The 18,142-nt window shown below is 39.8% G+C and overlaps 1 protein-coding gene across 4 annotated transcripts in view; it reads right to left on the reverse strand.

The window, feature by feature from the left end:
* MAK (male germ cell associated kinase) overlaps positions 1 to 18,142 on the reverse strand; it is a 49,819-nt gene that overhangs the window by 28,545 nt on the left and 3,132 nt on the right. For all 4 annotated transcript variants that reach the window (XM_007466401.1, XM_007466399.1, XM_007466402.1 and 1 more), the window contains exons 2-6: positions 14,186 to 14,492; positions 8,318 to 8,372; positions 7,168 to 7,289; positions 4,428 to 4,507; positions 1,689 to 1,821 (exon numbers count right to left, since the gene is read on the reverse strand). In XM_007466401.1, the coding sequence (XP_007466463.1) occupies positions 1,689 to 1,821; positions 4,428 to 4,507; positions 7,168 to 7,289; positions 8,318 to 8,372; positions 14,186 to 14,286 (491 nt within the window). In that variant the 5' untranslated portion in view covers positions 14,287 to 14,492. The remainder of the gene's footprint in view (positions 1 to 1,688; positions 1,822 to 4,427; positions 4,508 to 7,167; positions 7,290 to 8,317; positions 8,373 to 14,185; positions 14,493 to 18,142) is intronic.

Genomic DNA, 18,142 nt, shown 5'->3' on the forward strand with positions numbered 1-18,142 from the left:
CTTCTTTTCTTCTCTAACCACACTCAGTCCCCTAGTGACCTCACCCAACCCTGTAATTTTTAACACTGAGGCATCCCAAGTTTACGTCTCCAGCCAGGCCCTGCTCCCTGAACCCCAGGTCATAGGTCCCACCGCCTACCGTGACATCTCCCTGTGGTTGTCTCGGAGGCATCCCTCAACCCGAAACACAACTGTGCCCCACGGGCTCCACAGCAGCCCCGTCTCCATCAGGGCTGACTCCAGCCCTCTGGCTGCTCATGGAAAAGACCTTGAAGTCTCTGACTCCTTCATCTTATTCCCCACATCTGCTTCACCAGGAAATCACATCTGCTCTACTGTAAAACACGCCCAGCATCCTACACCTGTCACCACCTCCATGGCCACCAGATCCAAGTCACTGTCATTTTCTGCCCAAGAGAGTGTAACAGCCTCCTCCCTGGTCTTCCTGCTTCTGCCCTTGTTCCTCTAGACCCTTTTCAGGACGGCAGCTCAGAGCCCTCCAGGGGCCCCCTGGTTCCCTCCGATGAGCACGACACCCCAGTCCTTACATCCGGCCGCCCCACAAATGCTCTGACCTCATTTCCCACTCCCGCCCTCCTTATTCACTCTGCTCTTTGCAGAGTCCACGGTGGCACTCCTGTCCGCAGGCCTTTACGCTCGGCATTTTCTCCGCCTGAAAACCTCTTGCCTCCCAGCATCTCCCCAGCCTGGCATCGGTGAGACCGCCTGTTGAAAACAGCAACATACCCCTTCCCTCCCCTGTCTCTTCCAACCCCCTGTCCCTTTCCAGACTTTATTTTTCTGCATAATAATATGTAGAGATATATATGTATCACTATCTGATACTCAAATATTCTTAATTGTTTTTATTGGAATACAATATACGTACAGAAAAACGCATGTCCTAAGAGTACAGCTTGCTGCATTTTTACAGTTAGAACATACCCATGGGCCCAGCACCCAGACCAAGGAACTGCGTGTTATCAGCTCCGCAGAGGGCCCCTCCTCTGCGTTCTTCCAGTCACTACTGCCCCTACCCCGACCATGTAACCGCTATCCTGACTTTTACCAGGTTCGTTCTATTTTTGTACTTTATATAAATGGAATCACATAATACGTGCTCTTCTTCTATTTGGCCTCTTGCTCACAACATTATATCTGTGAGGTTCATCATGTTGTTTACGTAGTTGTAGGCCTTTCATTCTCATTGCTGTGAAGTCCACTGGGTGAATACATGTGCCTCTGGGGATGGACATTTGGGTAGAGTGGGCAAGATGGGCTGTTACGTGTCTTGTGATGAACGTGTGTACGTCTCTCTGTTGGTAACTCAGGACGTTATTTGTTTATGTATTGGCCGTCATGTAAGCAGCACGAGGCAGAGATTCTTCTCTGTTTAGTTCACGTCTGTGTTCCGAGTGCCTAAAATAGTATCCAGCACATAACAGGGGTTCAGTAAATGTTTGTTGAATGAATGAATGGATGCGTGAAATCCTTTTTCCTTCCCTTTTCATGTATCACAAGAGTCATGAGGCAAGCCTTCTCTCTCTCCAAAGAATACAAAAAAAATTCAGTTCTACATTTTGCTTTAAATACTTGATATGGAACCTCCAGAAAGATGTGTAACAATCTACTGTAGGAAAACGTCAACAGAGACATATGCCTCTGGACAGTTGCAAAAAACTACTCACCATCTGGTGGATACATAATCAGTATATGGTGGCTGTGACCTTAATTCTCTTGCAAGTCCAAAGTCAGCAATTTTCACAAGTTCTGGGCCCATACAAAGCAAGTTTTCTGGTTTCATATCCCTATGAAAAAAGCCTTGGTAATATAGAGAGGAAAAACAATAATAAATCATCGTATCTAGACATATTTGATTTACTAACAAGATAGCTGAGCCTCTCTGTTCTAATTAGGAAGGTGAACTTAGGAAAAAAATAAACCATATTTATTGTCTACACAGTGATGGGAGGTGGGGACCCTGCTTTCAAAATAATTTGGCGAGGAAGAGTTCATACAGTATATATGGCCATTAAAAATAAATATCCACATGTATTTCTATTTGTGGATCTGGTGAGTTCAGGCACTGGGTTAGATACTGCCACATGATGATTATCTCCGCTAATTTGAACAACACGCTTAAGGAGGTATTATGATCACGAGTGGGTAGCAGATGAGGAGGTCGAAGCTCGGAGAGAAGCAGTTTAGTGAAAGCTCAAGGAGCGCTGCATATCAGGCTTCAGTCAGTGAAGCTGGTCTTATCACTGCTCTACCACATTGTACTTTAACCTGCGATTCCTTGAGTATAATCACTTTGAGAAGTCCATTAAACACAAATGGAACGGCACACATTTGAATCAACTCCTTCCTTTAAAATTATTTAACAGCTCAGTTCTCCCCTGGTAGCTGCCTTGTTGAAACAACCCCAATAATTATAATGCTTATTTACCAATTTAATGTATAAAATAAATGGCTAGTTACCAAAGCTACATGGCAGCCCAATGAAAATGAGGGCAGAAAGCCCTCCTTGCAAATGTCTAAGGAGTAGGTAAAGCACACTGGTTGTACACAGATGACTTGTATCCTAATGACTTTGCAGGGTGGAGAATTAAGAACGGGCCTGGTCGTCAATTGTAGGTGATCATCATCATCACCAGAGGGTTTTCATGCATATTTGAGCTAGGAAGACTTTTCTAAACCTAAACTTTTTTAACCCCTTCAAAGCCAGCGTGGGCTCTCCACGACATCTACAACAGTTTTGTACTCTGCTTACCTGGTACTCCTTACTCAAAATAGCTACTGAGATCCATCCATTTCACTAACTTCCAAGAGAAACACATCGTAATTTCATAATATGAAGACAGGAATGGGAGCATGTGTGATGGTGAAGTGACATTAATCCATAAAATCTTAATTAAACCACAGTTGAGGTTTTCCCCATCCTCACTAATATAAATATATTGGTAACTTGGTCCTAACTTTAACTAAAATATTAGTCCATTTCTTTTGACAGCTACTGTTTTTAAAATATCTATTTTCTCAAAGGATTACATCTGAGATATTTACAAACTATGGCAAGAATAATTTAGCTTTTGTAAAAATGTCTATTGTTCTTGGAGTCTGGTTTCCCAAATCACTATGTAGGCACTTATAAAGCCAACTCTAGATTACTCATATGTTATTTACTTTCATCAACAATTTTTAAATTCCAAGCTGGTTTCCTCCTTCAATCCCTTATGCTCTGAAGTTGCTGATAGTTGATATATAGCCAAGGAATCTAAACCAATTTTATTACTAGCCTAAAAAATATCAGCAAAACACAAAACTCTTTCCAAAAATCAGAGAATTCCTGAGGCTTTTGATTTTCCACATCACACTTGCTTCCATTAGCATAAATTAACGCAGGCAAATATCAAGAGTTAACCATGCTGGTGACCAGAGTTTAAAAATGAGTTGAAGATCAGGAATCCAATATGAACAATTAAAATAGCATATATCCTTTACATTCCATGTAATTAATAAATGACTGACTTTTATCAATGGACTGTAATATATTTTCATGGGTTTTAGGCTTTTAAAGACCTTAATAGTTTACATAAGACAAAAAACCCCTGGGGATTCAGGAATGTTCTTACAATGTTTATATGGAATTCTGCATAGCATTTCTAGAAAATAAATTATTTCCTGTAGCAGTTAAAGGAGAAAGGAGAAAAGAAAATATAAAATATAGGATGAAACATGAAAGGAGACTAATAATGGTGATTTTTGAATGCCTATGCTCAGAATGCAGCAATGGTATTGTATAAACTATCCTAATTTAATATCTAAACATCTAGTGATGCTAAACTAGAATCATTAAAAATTAATGATCATTAAATCACTAAAATTTTTTGTAGTAATATTAACTTTACTTTGGTTTGATAGATATGCAAAAAACTATAAATTAAGATTACATAAATAAGAAATGCATAAAAATAATTTCTCCAAATATAGAAACAGCTAAATGTAAATACTAAGGAAAACTAGAAAATACCATAGCACAGGTGCTTTAAACTGTTTAAGTGTTAATAATTGATCATGATAGATCAAAGCATTCCAATCTTTTCCAAAAGAGGGACTTTTTTTTTTTCATTTCCATGGTAAAATTAGGTGGAATGAGGTAGCAGGATGGGGTTATGATGACTGAGACTAAAGGCTGATGATCAAACTGTAAAAAAATTCTGCTATAGAGGAAGATAGTTACAGATTATAGAAATTCTATTTTATATAGAATTATAGAAATTCTAAATTTTTAAAATAAAACTATCAGTTAGTAGGCACATACTCCAAACTTGTAGTTATCCAATATAATATTATTTAACAGTTTATATACAATTCCTATGCATGACCGTGACAGTAATCTAAAGGGGCAGGGCAATGAAACCTACCATGTTTATGGATAAATGCCAGCCCTTGCAATATTTGATACATAATATTTCTGATGACTGACTCAGGAAACAACTTGTTTCTGTGAAGAAATGAACAAATAAACAGTGATGTAATTCAATTTGTAAAAAGAATGCTGTACACTAAAGGTTCAGTTGTAGTATCAGAGCAGAGGTTTTGTATATTGGTCTTCAGTTGACATGGAAAAGAAGTTTACTTGAATAAAAAAGGCTTGTAGGGCTTCCCTGGTGGCGCAGTGGTTGAGAGTCCGCCTGCCGATGCAGGGGACACGGGTTCGTGCCCCGGTCCGGGAAGATCCCACATGCCGTGGAGCAGCTGGGCCCGTGAGCCGTGGCCGCTGAGCCTGCGCATCCAGAGCCTGTGCTCCGCAACGGGAGAGGCCACAACAGTGAGAGGCCCGCGTACCGCCAAAAAAAAAAAAAAAAAAAAACAGCCTTGTAAATTAATCCTCAAAAACAATATTTCAGGAAGTTAAGCTACCAAAAACAAAGTGTAAAAATACCACTAACCTCAAATAGCCCTTTACCATGTACAGTTGTTAATGGTTTAATTTATACTTTTGACATTGAATAGTATTCTAAACAATATCACTTTAATTTCCTTTTAATTTAGAAATCCAGAATTGAATCATGAAATTCCAAAGTTGAGTCTTTTTAATGTTCATTTGCAATTGCATTCACCACTTCCACTTATATATATATTTAAAATCATATGAAATATAATATTTCATGTATTTACACGTACTTAATTTTTTCTTCAAAATTCTATCTCAATATACCATGGATATGTTTATCATTTCATATATTTTAAAGAGCATAAATTATTATTAGAAGCCAAGAAGATTACCCATAATCCCACCACCTGATAAGGAAACTATTTTGATTTTTCAGCATTCTAATCCAGCCCTAATCCATCTGTGTGTATAACTTTTATATTAGGTGTCAATGTTACATAAATACAACTTTGGTTTCTGTTTTTGATTCACTTATAAGCACTCTTACAATCTTCATAATTATCACTTTTAATGGATACGAAATAATTACATCAGTATTATACACTGTAATTACCAACCTGTTCTCCCATTGATAGTTATTTATTTTAAATAGTTCAAAGAGGTAAGTGAAGCTTGGTATAGTCATTTAACAGAACACAGTAGCTATGGTAACTATGAAGATTACGTATCAGCATTTAAAAATGCCTATAGGGCTTCCCTGGTGGCGCAGTGGTTGAGAATCTGCCTGCTAATGCAGGGGACACGGGTTCGAGCCCTGGTCTGGGAAGATCCCACATGCCATGCAACTAGGCCCGTGAGCCACAGCTACTGAGCCTGCGCGTCTGGAGCCTGTGCTCCGCAACAAGAGAGGCCGCGATAGTGAGAGGCCCGCGCATCGCGATGAAGAGTGGCCCCCGCTTGCCACAGCTAGAGAAAGCCCTGGCACAGAAATGAAGACCCAACACAGCCAAAAAAATAAATACATTAATTAATTTTAAAAAGTGCCTATAAGTGAATAAATCAAACAAAAATGTATCACCACTAAAATTACAACTACATAGCAAATATGCATGTCTGTATACAGGAGCTAGAAAGAACTCTAGAAAAATAAACACTGATTTGAGAGGTAGAATATCCTTTACTTTTATTTTAACTGCTATTAATGTCATAATGATAGCAGCCTGAAACATAACAGGCATTCAATACAGTATTTTTTGAAAGAAGGAAAAATATGATTAAAGAAAAATTCACTGACCATCCTTAGACCTTGAGAGAGAGAGAGAGAGAGAGAGAGAGAGAGAGAGAGAGAGAGTGTGTGTGTGTGTGTGTGTGTGTGTGTGTAAGAAATAGAGAGAGAAATCAACATCATTCTACTGGGAAATTCATTTCATATTTTAGGCTCTTTTGCTGAACAGCTCTGGCTTTAGAAACAGACAAAATGGACATTAAACTCCCAGATGTGACCAGCAGCTACCACCTAAATGTTATCCTCTCCAAGCTCATGGCAGATGACTGAAACTCTCCTTCTTTAGAGATTCTGTTTGTATGTTTAAAAATTAAAATGAGAATTTCCTTGGGATTGGCAACACATTTTTATCATTCACTTAAGCATTCTAATAAACAAGTGTATTAGATCCTTTCTTAAAAGCAACTTCATTCTTTCCTCCATTCCTTCATTAACCTTTTGCAAGATGCTTGGGAGAGTAAGAAAGAAAATTTTCTCGTTTTTGCCGAAGGCCAGCTTTATTATTGAGTATTAAACTATAGATAGATTTTTTTTTTTTTTGCAGTACGTGGGCCTCTCACTGTTGTGGCCTCTCCCGTTGCGGAGCACAGGCTCCGGACGCGCAGGCTCAGCGGCCATGGCTCACGGGCTTAGCCGCTCCGCGGCATGTGGGATCTTCCCGGACCGGGGCACGAACCCATGTCCCCTGCATCGGCAGGTGGACTCTCAACCACTGCGCCACCAGGGAAGCCCCTACAGATAGATTTTTGTTTCAAAAAGTATAGATAGATAGTGTGCTTATATGAAATATTTACCTTGACTTTTAAGTTATTACCACGGAAAAATGGTTCTTCTACGTTAGATATTATCCTTTGATAAAGATAACTAATTTAAAGCTACCTCATGGACTGATAGATCTGTACATTGCCAAGTGTGACATAATGAAGGGATCCAAGGGACTCATGGAGGAGACAATAAGGAAAAAGCTTTCATAAAGACATACCTGTCTTTCATTAATTGATAGAGGTTTTCTTTCATATATTCAAATATAAAGTAAAGATGGTCATTTTCTCTGATAACTTCTTTCAGTTTAATCACATTGGCATGATTAAGTTTCTTCAGAGACTGCAATAGAGCAAATGAGCATAAAACAGAACATAAAACATAAAACAGAAGTTGGCACAATCTCATCAATGCTAGGATGATAAGTACCATAAGTAATTTTCCATTTTTTCTAAATTCATTAATGAATTTTTAATATCTATAAAAATTTCCATGTCTAAAAACATCTGGAACATCTATTTAAGTAAGCAGTGGGCTTCCCTGGTGGCACGGTGGTTAAGAACCTACCTGCCACATGGTTTCAAGCCCTGGTCCGGGAAGATCCCACATGCTGCTGAGCAGCTAAGCCCGTGAGCCACAGCTACTGAGGCTGCGCTCTAGAGCCCGTGAGCCACAACTACTGAAGCCCGCACGCCTAGAGCCCGTGCTTGCTCTGCAACCAGAGAAGCCACCGCAATGAGAGAAGCCCTCGCACCGCAACGAAGAGTAGCCCCCACTCACTGCAACTAGAGAAAGCCCACCTGCAGCAACGAAGACCCAATACAGCCCAAAATAAATAAATAAATAAATATATTTTTAAATTAAAAAAATGTAAAGTAAGCAGTAATTGTCTGAGTAATGAATATAAATGCAAAAATAAACCAGGTCAACAAAATAGCTACAAAACATTTCAGTCTGTCACTTTTTTTTTCCTTGGTCATTAAATAGGTTTAATTTTTTCTGCCTTAAATATGTGGAATGCCATGCAAAAGTCTCCAAAAATTTATCCAAGTTATACAACATAAAATATAAAGAAATGGTATGTGGTAATTAAAAAAATTATCTTTCCTCTGATAATATGGATTAAAATGCTCTTTTAAAAGTGAGAGTATACTTTTAAATATGAGGGTAGTTACTTTCTGTTCTCCACTGACATTCTGATGAGAAATGAGAAATTAGGAACATAAAAGAAAAACATAAGAAATATAATTATCTTTGGTCTGCTTCCCGCAGAGAACAGAACCATCTTCTTAGCTACCATCCTCAGAAATGAGACACATGTGAGGTAGAGCTAAGGCCTTCTGGGGTTCTTTTCATCTCTGGCATTTTACCTTAACTTCTCTCAAGTTCATACATTCATCCCAAGAATAGAACTTTCTCTTCATTCTGCAATAAAAAAAGAAAAGTTTAGTGTGCGGGGACCAGGGATTTGAAGACACAATTTACACCATTGGCTTTCTTACTCTATAATTAGTTCACTTTGGGCAAAAAGCTGTGATATCTCTTTTCCTTCCTCCTTAAAAGGAGATCATCTCCCTTCTGTGTATCTCAAGGCCATTTGGTGCAGGTTCATGACTGTGTCATTTCTTGGGCAAATTGCCTAATGACTTCTCTGTGCTGCAAACTGCTTAGCTATAAAGTAGGAACTACTGCATAAGAAAATCCTATTGTAAACTGCTTAGTTCAGCACTCAGTAAATACTATTGTAGATGTCCTTATTTTTACTGGTATCTGTGGTCAGCTACAATAAGGTATGAAGGGCATGACTACTATTATCTCTAAAATATCCTTAGTGAATCAGAATTTCAGTTATACTCATTCAGGCGCTAGAAATTTATGAAGGAGCTTGAAGAAATTGAGGGCTTACCACCTTACCAAAAGATACGTTTCAGTACTATAGATTTATAAATGTCTTGCTAAAATGATAAAAGTAAATCTAGCACAGTGCTCAATTTGAAATAAAATAGAAATCAATTCAAATATAGTATAAAAGTATTTTAGTAAATTGATCAAATCCATGCAAAACTATACATATAATCTCTATGATTCTTAAAAAGTAATTATAGAATTTTTAATCCAGTGTTTTAGAGGCTAGTTAATATATCCAAGTTCCTTTTCAAAATTTAGTACAAATTGAAACTTTTATTCTTCTTAAAAATCTGTACTAGCTGCATCCACATATACTAATATGCTACTTTCTTTTCAGCAGTTACTAGTCATCAATACTACCCTAAGGTAATGCATGTATCTATATGCAGCAAGTACAGACGTTTCCTTGCAAAACAACTATCCCAATTTCTAAAGGAATTAATTATAAAAAATTAAACCAATTTGTTAGAATTCCTTTTAGATTCCCTGCCATCTTCTCTTTCACTTATTGATTCATCCAACACCGACATGCCAGGGTGATGAAATCAGAGATGGCTACCCTGATGCTTCCCATCTCACAGGAAATAGACTTTAGTTAACACAAAACAGACATACAAATGAGCTTTCAGGATCATGAGATGAATTGGCCAGGCCCCAGGCCTTTTTGATGAGGCAGTATTTCAGATGAGACCTGAAAGACAGAAGGTGCCAGCATGTGAAGGCTGAAAAAAAGATTCAGCCAGACAGAAACAGCTAGAAAGAGCTGGGCTGGTTAGAGGAAATGAGAGACCACCTCAGGTCGATCCTTGTTCCTTTAATGCCGCGAGCTGATTTTCATAGCTGTGAGGTCACCGTTGCTGCTCTGCTTTTTCTCCCGTAGCACTTTACCCACCTTCTTACATACCATATAGTTTACTTTTACGTTTAGTCCTCCCCTCTCCTCACACGCAAGCTCCTTGAGGACACCTCCACATTTCTGCTCAGTTTCTGGCACAAAGTAAGTGCTCAATCAGTGTTTACTAAATGGATGGATGGATTTCGATACCCTCAGCTGGGCTCCTGAGGAGCTGTCCCACAAACAGGAGATCCTCAGGAATGGAATAGCCTCTCAGGTCCTTAAACGGCAGAGAGCTTAGTAATATTTGTTAATTTAATGAGGTGCGGGGATCTTACCAACACCCCCTAGAATGAATTCTGTTACAGATTATTTTTGGAGATGGCAGCAGATACCACAAGGTTTCTTACCAGTGACCTAAATTAAATTTCCCAAGGGAAAAACTCTCTTGCTTCTAGGCCTTCATACCTATTATTCTTACAGCTTGGAATATTCTTCCCCTCCTCTTGAGAATTGTTGTCATTCTCGAGATCTCATTTTATGGGGGAAGCCTTCCAAGATACCTCTCCAGCACTGCTCTGTGCTCCCATAGGCCCCGGTATCCCCCCATCATAGGACTTATCATATTTTGTGTTGTAACTTTTCTAATTTGTTGGTCTATTTATAACTCATCTATCCCATCCCCATTTGGCCCGAGCACCAAGTGTAATCGGAGCTTAGCAATTACGTGTTGAATGAATTTTTTTTTTTTTTTTTTTTGCTGTATGGCAGGCCTCTCACTGTTGTGGCCTCTCCCGTTGCGGAGCACAGGCTCCGGACGCGCAGGCTCAGCGGCCATGGCTCACGGGCCCAGCTGCTCTGCGGCATGTGGGATCTTCCCGGACCGGGGCACGAACCCGTGTCCCCTGCATGGGCAGGCGGACTCTCAACCGCTGCGCCACCTGGGAAGCCCATGTTGGATGAATTTTAAACTTTTTGCAAAGCCTTCCAAATGACTCATCCTCTTCTCATTCATTTTCACTCTGTCTTTAATTAGGGTAGGAACACTGTCTGGCACATAGTAGATACTGAATGTGGCAGACACTATGACTTGTCTATCCAAGAGCCACTTTTCTTCTCTTCTTTATTAACATAGATCAGCTTTAACCTAGGGATACAAAATGGCCACCTAAGTACTCAGTTTCCCAGCTTCTCTTATTGCTACGTGTGCCACGTGACACACTCCTGGCCACTGAGGAGAAACCAGAAGTCTTCCGGAGAGGGGTGGGGGAAAGCTTTTGCTTTCCTAATGAGAAGAAAGTACGGCAACTGACTGACAGTAACAGTAACTGTTTCAGCTCTTCCTTATTTCTTCTTACTCGGAACTCATACTCAAGGCCTAGACTGCTACAGCTATTTTTTAAAATTTATTCAAGTGTGGTTGATTTACAATGTTGTGTTAATTTCTGCTGCACAGCCAAGTGATTCAGTTATATGTCTATGTATATTCTTTTCCATTATGGTTTATTACAGAATATTGAATATAGTTCCTTGCGCTGTATAGTAGGACCTTGTTTATCCATTCTATATATGTTTTCATCTATCTGCTAATCTCAAACTCCAAGTTCATCCCTCTCCCGACCCCCTACCCCTTGGCAACCACAAGTCTGTTCTCTATGTCTGTGAGTCTGTTTCTGTTTCACAGATAAGTTCATTTGTGTCATATTTTAGGTTCCACATATAAGCGATATCATACGATATTTGTCTTTCTCTTTCTGACTTATTTCACTTAGTATGATAATCTCTAGGTCCATCCATGTTGCTGCAAATGGCATTATTTCATTCCTTTTTATGGCTGAGTAGTATTCCATTGCATATATATACCACATCTTCTTTATCTGTTCATCTGTCGATGGACATTTAGGTTGCTTCCATGTCTTGGCTATTGTAAATAGTGCTGCTATGAATGCAGGGGTGCATGTATCTTTTTGAATTATAGGTTTGTCTGGGTATATGCCCAGGAGTGGGATTGCTGGATCATATGGTAACTCTATTCTTAGTTTTTTGAGGAACCTCCATACTGTTCTCCATAGCGGCTGCACCAATTTACATTCCCACCAACAATGTAGGCGGTTTCCCTGTTCTCCACACCCTCTCCTACTGCAGCTATTTTTGAAGACAAAAGAACCTAGGTCTGTGATAACAGCATTGAGGCAAGGTATGAGCCCTGGGCTGCCTACCTCAAAACATTTTACAATGTGAAACAAATAAATCCCTATTTAGTTTACTTTTGGTGAGTTTGTTTTATTTCATACACCGAAAGCATTCCTAAATTATACACGTATGACTTCTTCTCAGCATTCAATCTATTTGACTTCTCAAAGGATGTGACCTCTCACTTCTCTCAAGGTCTTACCCAGCTCTATGCAGGTGAGGCCCAATTCCCCATTTTATGAAACTGAAGACTGAAACAAACACATGATCTTGCCACACAGAAGGAATAATGAACATTTTGTTATAGAAAACAAACCCAACGGTAATAACCTTAAATGACACCACGAGACCCAACCCTCATTCTCATTTTCTTACCCCCTCTCCCCGGAAGCCACAGCTTGCACGAAGTTTATGTAAATCTTTACAGTCCTTTTAAAGATATTTTTACATATAACTTTATTTATGTGTAATGAAGTATTTATCTGTGTGAATTTACATAATTGCTTAACCCACAAATAAGGAGGATTTCATCTCATTTTGTCTGATCCTTACACCTCATTTATTATTTTTTTCTCTTGTTGCCTTAGTTAGGGTCTCCAGTTCACTCTTGATCAGTAGGGGATACAGCAGGCACTCTGGTCTTAAAACCAGCTTTACAAGAAGTACCTCTAATATTTCACCTTTCAAGTCAGGGAAGTTTCTTCTTATTCCTGTTTTTCATTTCAGTTATTGTATATTGTACATTTACTTTATTTGATAATAATGGCTATTTAACAATATCTTATTAAAGTATTTTCTTATATATGTAAAGTTTTAGATCATGATAGTGTAAAGTTTTTAACATTTGATAAACATTTGTTAAAGCATTTAAATTTTAGATCATCATTTAGTTGATGTTGTAATCAGTTTCCAAGACTCGTTCTGGGGAAGCCAATTGCCATGTCATGAGGACACTCAAGTGACTGTCTGTAGAGCCCCACATAGAGAGAAATTGAGGCCTCTTTTTGTCCTTATAAAAAAAGGAAATTTGGACACAGAGAGAGGCATCGAGGGAAGTTGATGTGGGAGGGAAACAGAGAGAAAATACCATGAATAAGCCAAGGAGAAAGGCCTACAATAGATCCTGTCCTCCCGGCCCCCAGAAGAAACCAACGCTGCTGACACCTTGATTTTAGACTTCTAGCCTCCAAAACTGTCTCAATAAATCTCTGCTGTTTAAGCCACCCAGTCTGTGGCTTAAACTTTGCTACAGAAGCCGAGTATGAGACAAATGATGTTCTAAATTCCTGTGTTGAAGTCCTGACCTCCCAGTACCTCAGAGTGTATTTGGAGGTAGACCTTAAAGAGGTGGTTCAGGTTAAGTGAGGTCTTTAGGGTAGGTCCTAATCTGATATGACCAGTGTCCTTATAAGAAGAGATGAGGACACAACATGCACAGAGACGATCATGTGAAGACATGGGGAGAAGAGAGCCATCTACAAGCCAAGGAGAGAGGTCTTACATGAACCAACCATGTTAGCTGACACCTTAATCTCTGACTTCTAGCCTCCAGAACTGTGAGGAAATAAATGCATTGTTTAAATCACCCAGTCTGTGGTACTTTGTTGTAGCACCCCCAGCAGACTGATACAGTGAACCACCTTGGGCATGGGTGCTGCAGCCCTGGTTCAGCCTGCAGATGACTGTGACCTTGGCCCACCTCTTACTGCCACCTCACGAGAGACCTGTAGCCCGAACCACAGCTGAGCTACTCCTAAATTCCTGACTCACAGAAACTGTGAATTAATCAATGTTTGTTCTTGTCTTAAATCATTAAGCTTTGGGGTAATTTTTTTTTTACATATGATAGATAACAGATACAGTGGATTAAAGAAATAAGATAATAATAATTAATTCTATTTAATTGGTAAGGTCGGGAAAATTCCATATGCCACTCAGAACTCAGTTTGATACTATGAATACCATCTGATTTTGAGACCTATTGTTTCAAAGAAACAATAAGCTCTACTCTGTACTCAACTTTACGTTCCAAAATTACCTTCAGTTTCAGTTCAAATGTATCATGCATAAAAAGCAGAGCCCTTATATTTTTTGATTTGTCCATGTAGCTGGACAAATCAGAAAATTAACATATGTGGGGATCAGCTGAACTCCTTTTTGGCAGTGTCTTCTCCAGAATGGCATTACATATTAGCCTAACAAGCATGGGGTCTAAACCAGACTTCTCTCTGTACTTGTATACAGTCTCAAGCAAGCAAAGGCAAAGAAAGGTCGGCAGACTTGGCAGTGTTGCCCATGGTACCTTTTGATGGCCACCAGCTCCCCCGATTCGATGCTCCTGCCCATCAGCACACTCCCATAAGTGCCGTCTCCCAGCTGCCTCATGGTTGTGTATCGGTTCATCTTGGAAAAATAATGCAGCACAAGTTGTTGACTGAAATGACGTCCTTGTTGAATATAAATGCTTCTTTATTTTTGTTCGTTGTTGCTACACTGGTGACAGGCTTGTCATCATTAAGCACAGGCTCTTCCCCAAGATTATGTAGGTTCATAAGATATAGCAATAAGGAATCTGGCAAGGAAACGGTGCTTCCATTCTTGTGAAAACCCTGTAAAAAAAAGCAAAACAAGAATAAAAGGGATTTTCATTAAAGAACCTCTTCCAAAAATTTACTGGTAACCTAGGAAAATTATAAATACCAACGTGTTAAGCATGTGTCATTGAATCAGTTGTGCGATGCGAATGATGTTCACCTATAAAAGACTGATGGTACTCGCTGGTGAATGCTTCATTTACGTGGTGCCATGTTACTTATCCCATGAACGTTCAATAAATACTGGCTTAATGATTTGCATGATTGCTTTTTTACTGACTATATAATGTAATCTATATTAGTCCAAGTCAGATTTTGGGAAGTCAGACGCTCTACTATGTCCATTCTTTGAATCAATGTTTGCATCATATTTAATTTGGACCATAATCCCTTATTTGAAACTCCTGGGCCAGACGTGTTTGGAATCCAGGAATTTGCAAATTTTAGAAAAGTAATATGGTACGTAACACCTCCCAAGCAGCATCTTAACATGCCTGTAGAAAAATGTTTGAAAAGTACACAAAGTAAAATAAATGAAGACCATAAATGGCCTCGCGTCATTCGGGTCATGTTTTGTTGCAGATGAATTTGCACAGATTAAGTTTTTATTTTTTATAAATTTATTTATTTATTTTTTTGTTTTATTTTTGGCTGCGTTGGGTCTTCGTTGCCGTGCTAGGCTTTCTCTGGTTGCGGCGAGCGGGGGCTACTCTTCGTTGTGGTGCGCAGGCTTCTCATTGTCGTGGCTTCTCTTGTTGTGGAGCACGGGCTCTAGGTGCGTGGGCTTCAGTAGTTGTGGCACATGGGCTCAGTAGTTGTGGCTCGCAAGCTCTAGAGCGCAGGCTCAGTAGTTGTGGCTCACAGGCTTAGTTGTTACGTGGCATGTGGGATCTTCCTGGGCCAGGGAGTGAACCCATGTCCCCTGCGTTGGCAGGCGGATTCTTAACCACCGTGCCACCAGGGCAACCCCAGATTAATTTTTAAAAATTCATCGTTCAGAGCTTTGAGGGTTTCAAAACTACAGAAAAGGGATTGTGGATCTGTATATATTTGAAGGGTACAAGTTTCTATAGGTTCTGATTTTATAACTATGATTAAAGAAAACACACAAAGCACATAAAGCCAAGTGTCTACCTCATTAAAACAGCATTCAGTAATTTCCTCCCATTGTTCTGTCTTAGTTCTGCATTCAAGGAACAATTTCTCATTGCATACCTGTTTATCATTCTTATGTTGCTTTAAAAAATCTCTATCATTCTGTTACAAGGCTGTATGCTTAGTTACAAAGTGTAACAACATGTTTGGCACTATCAAATAGTTTGTTTTAAAATGCCTTTTACAGGGACTTCCCTGGTGGCTCAGTGGTTAAGAATCCGCCTGCCAATGCAGGGGACACAGGTTTGAGCCCTGGTCCAGGAAGATTCCACATGCCGTGGAGCAACTAAGCCCATGTGCCACAAGTACTGAGCTTGCGCTCTAGAGCCTGCAAGCCACAACTACTGAGCCTGTGAGCCACAACTACTGAAGCCTGTGCGCCTAGAGCCTGTGCTCTACAACAAGAGAAGCCACCGCAATGAGAAGCCTGTGCACCGCAACAAAGAGCAGCTCCCGCTCACCGCAACTTGAGAAAGCCCGTGTGCAGCAACGAAAACCTAATGCAGCCAAAAATAAATAATAAATTTGAAAAATAAATAAATAAAATACCTTTTACAGGGGATTCCCTGGTGATCCAGTGGTTAGGACTACATACTTTCACTGCCGAGGGCCCGAGTTTGATCCCCATTTGGGGACTAAGATCCCACAAGCCGTGCGGTGCGGCCAAAAAATAAAATGCCTTTTATAATCTGGTGCTTCACTCAAAGATCGCGGGGCCTCTCACTGTTGTGGCCTCTCCCGTTGCGGAGCATAGGCTCCGGGCGCGCAGGCTCAGCGGCCACGGCTCACGGGCCCAGCCGCTCCACGGCATGTGGGATCTTCCCGGACCGGGGCATGAACCTGCGTCCCCTGCATCGGCAGGCGGACTCTCAACCACTGCGCCACCAGGGAAGCCCAAAGATTATTATTTTTTCACTGTAGCATGATCTCCACGAAATAAAATCATAAAAATTGCTTCTCTATTAGATGCAGAAATTTAGGAGCGACAAGAATATGTTTTAGTTGTCAAAGTACCTAAGGCTTCCAAAAATAGGCTTTCTGAGGAAACATGGCAGAGAAGTGCACTAAAACTATGTTGTTTCCTTTATACAGGAACACATTTGTCCACAGGAAACTTTGGAAGAAGCTGTGGGGCTTTTAAATAACAGGGAGAGTGTGTTAATTTGTCATTTATTTTACTTCATATAGATAATAACCACCACTTCAAAGGCACATGATAGGTAGTTTAGGCCATGCTAACTCTGTGGCCAGGATCTTGAAAAAGAGATCACAATAGTAAATTCCAGTTCTATTTAGTGGTTCCTTCATTTTTCTCAGCTTAAATCTGAGCAAATGGTCTTAACACATGCCAGCAAATGGTTCCCCATTTGTCTGAAAATGAAGTTCTTTTGTAAGTGGTCATTACATTATACACAGACACAGATTCTAAATATTAAGGCATTAATATAGAGAAAGGTAACACCCCCGCCTCCTCACATATTTCCTGACCAAAACGTGTATTTGCTTTTCTTCATTTTTCCTTTATCTGGATAAGGAAATATAATTTTGAAAGCTCTTTGGGGGTTTGTTTTGTACCCTGTGCTATGATTAAACAAAACATGGGCTCTGAAGTGTATTTCTTCTGATCACTTAGACTCTTATTAAATCAGTATTTTGCATTTTATTATCAGCATGTTAAATTGTTTTTCTTTCTTTCTTTCTTTCTTTCTTTCTTTCTTTCTTTCTTTCTTTCTTTCTTTCTTTCTTTCCTTTCTTTCCTTTCTTTCTTTCTTTCTTTCTTTCTTTCTTTCTTTCTTTCTTCTTTCTTTCTTTCTTTCTTCTTTTTTATTTTTCTGCACTGGGCAGCTTGTGGGACCTTAGTTCATCAATCAGGGATTGAACCCCATTCACCACAGTGAAAGCGTCGGGTCCTAACCACTGAACCGCCAGGGAATCCCTAAATTGCTTGACATTCTTTTCTAGCTTTTCTGTTAAAGGTGACATACACTTATCTCTTTTAAGGAAATGTGCTTTCTAGAGGTTTACTGATTCTTTCTGGTTAAGTAACAATACAGAGAATAAATTTGTCCAAAAGGCCATGGTGTTTATCATATCAGTAAAATTATACAGTAAAAACACAGAGGGATTAAATGACCTATGAGCAATCAGAGAATCGGTGATGGAGTCAGTCTAATACTTGCATTAGCCTGAAGCTGTTTGGTTTTTTAGTGCAGTCCCCAGCTGCTAAACAACCCATTCTTGTCAGCTTTTACAATCACTGGTGCAGCTAAAGGAACCATCTCTCTTCCGCTGCCAAACCGTGTAGAATCTACTCCGCAATGAAAGCTGCCCACCCCCTCCACCCCCTAAAGATTCCTAACTCCTCACCCTAAAACACCAAGATGCTATAAACAACCGGGAAAGTGCACAGGGTGCGCCCCACCCTGGCTACACCCTGGGGCTACATTTGTCTCGTCCTGATACCTGGAAGGACTTAGTGAAAAATTATAGGCCAGAAACAGTGAAGGGAA

The sequence above is a fragment of the Lipotes vexillifer genome, unplaced genomic scaffold, assembly GCF_000442215.2.
Source record: "Lipotes vexillifer unplaced genomic scaffold, Lipotes_vexillifer_v1.1 scaffold444, whole genome shotgun sequence".
Classification (NCBI taxonomy): domain Eukaryota; kingdom Metazoa; phylum Chordata; class Mammalia; order Artiodactyla; family Lipotidae; genus Lipotes; species Lipotes vexillifer.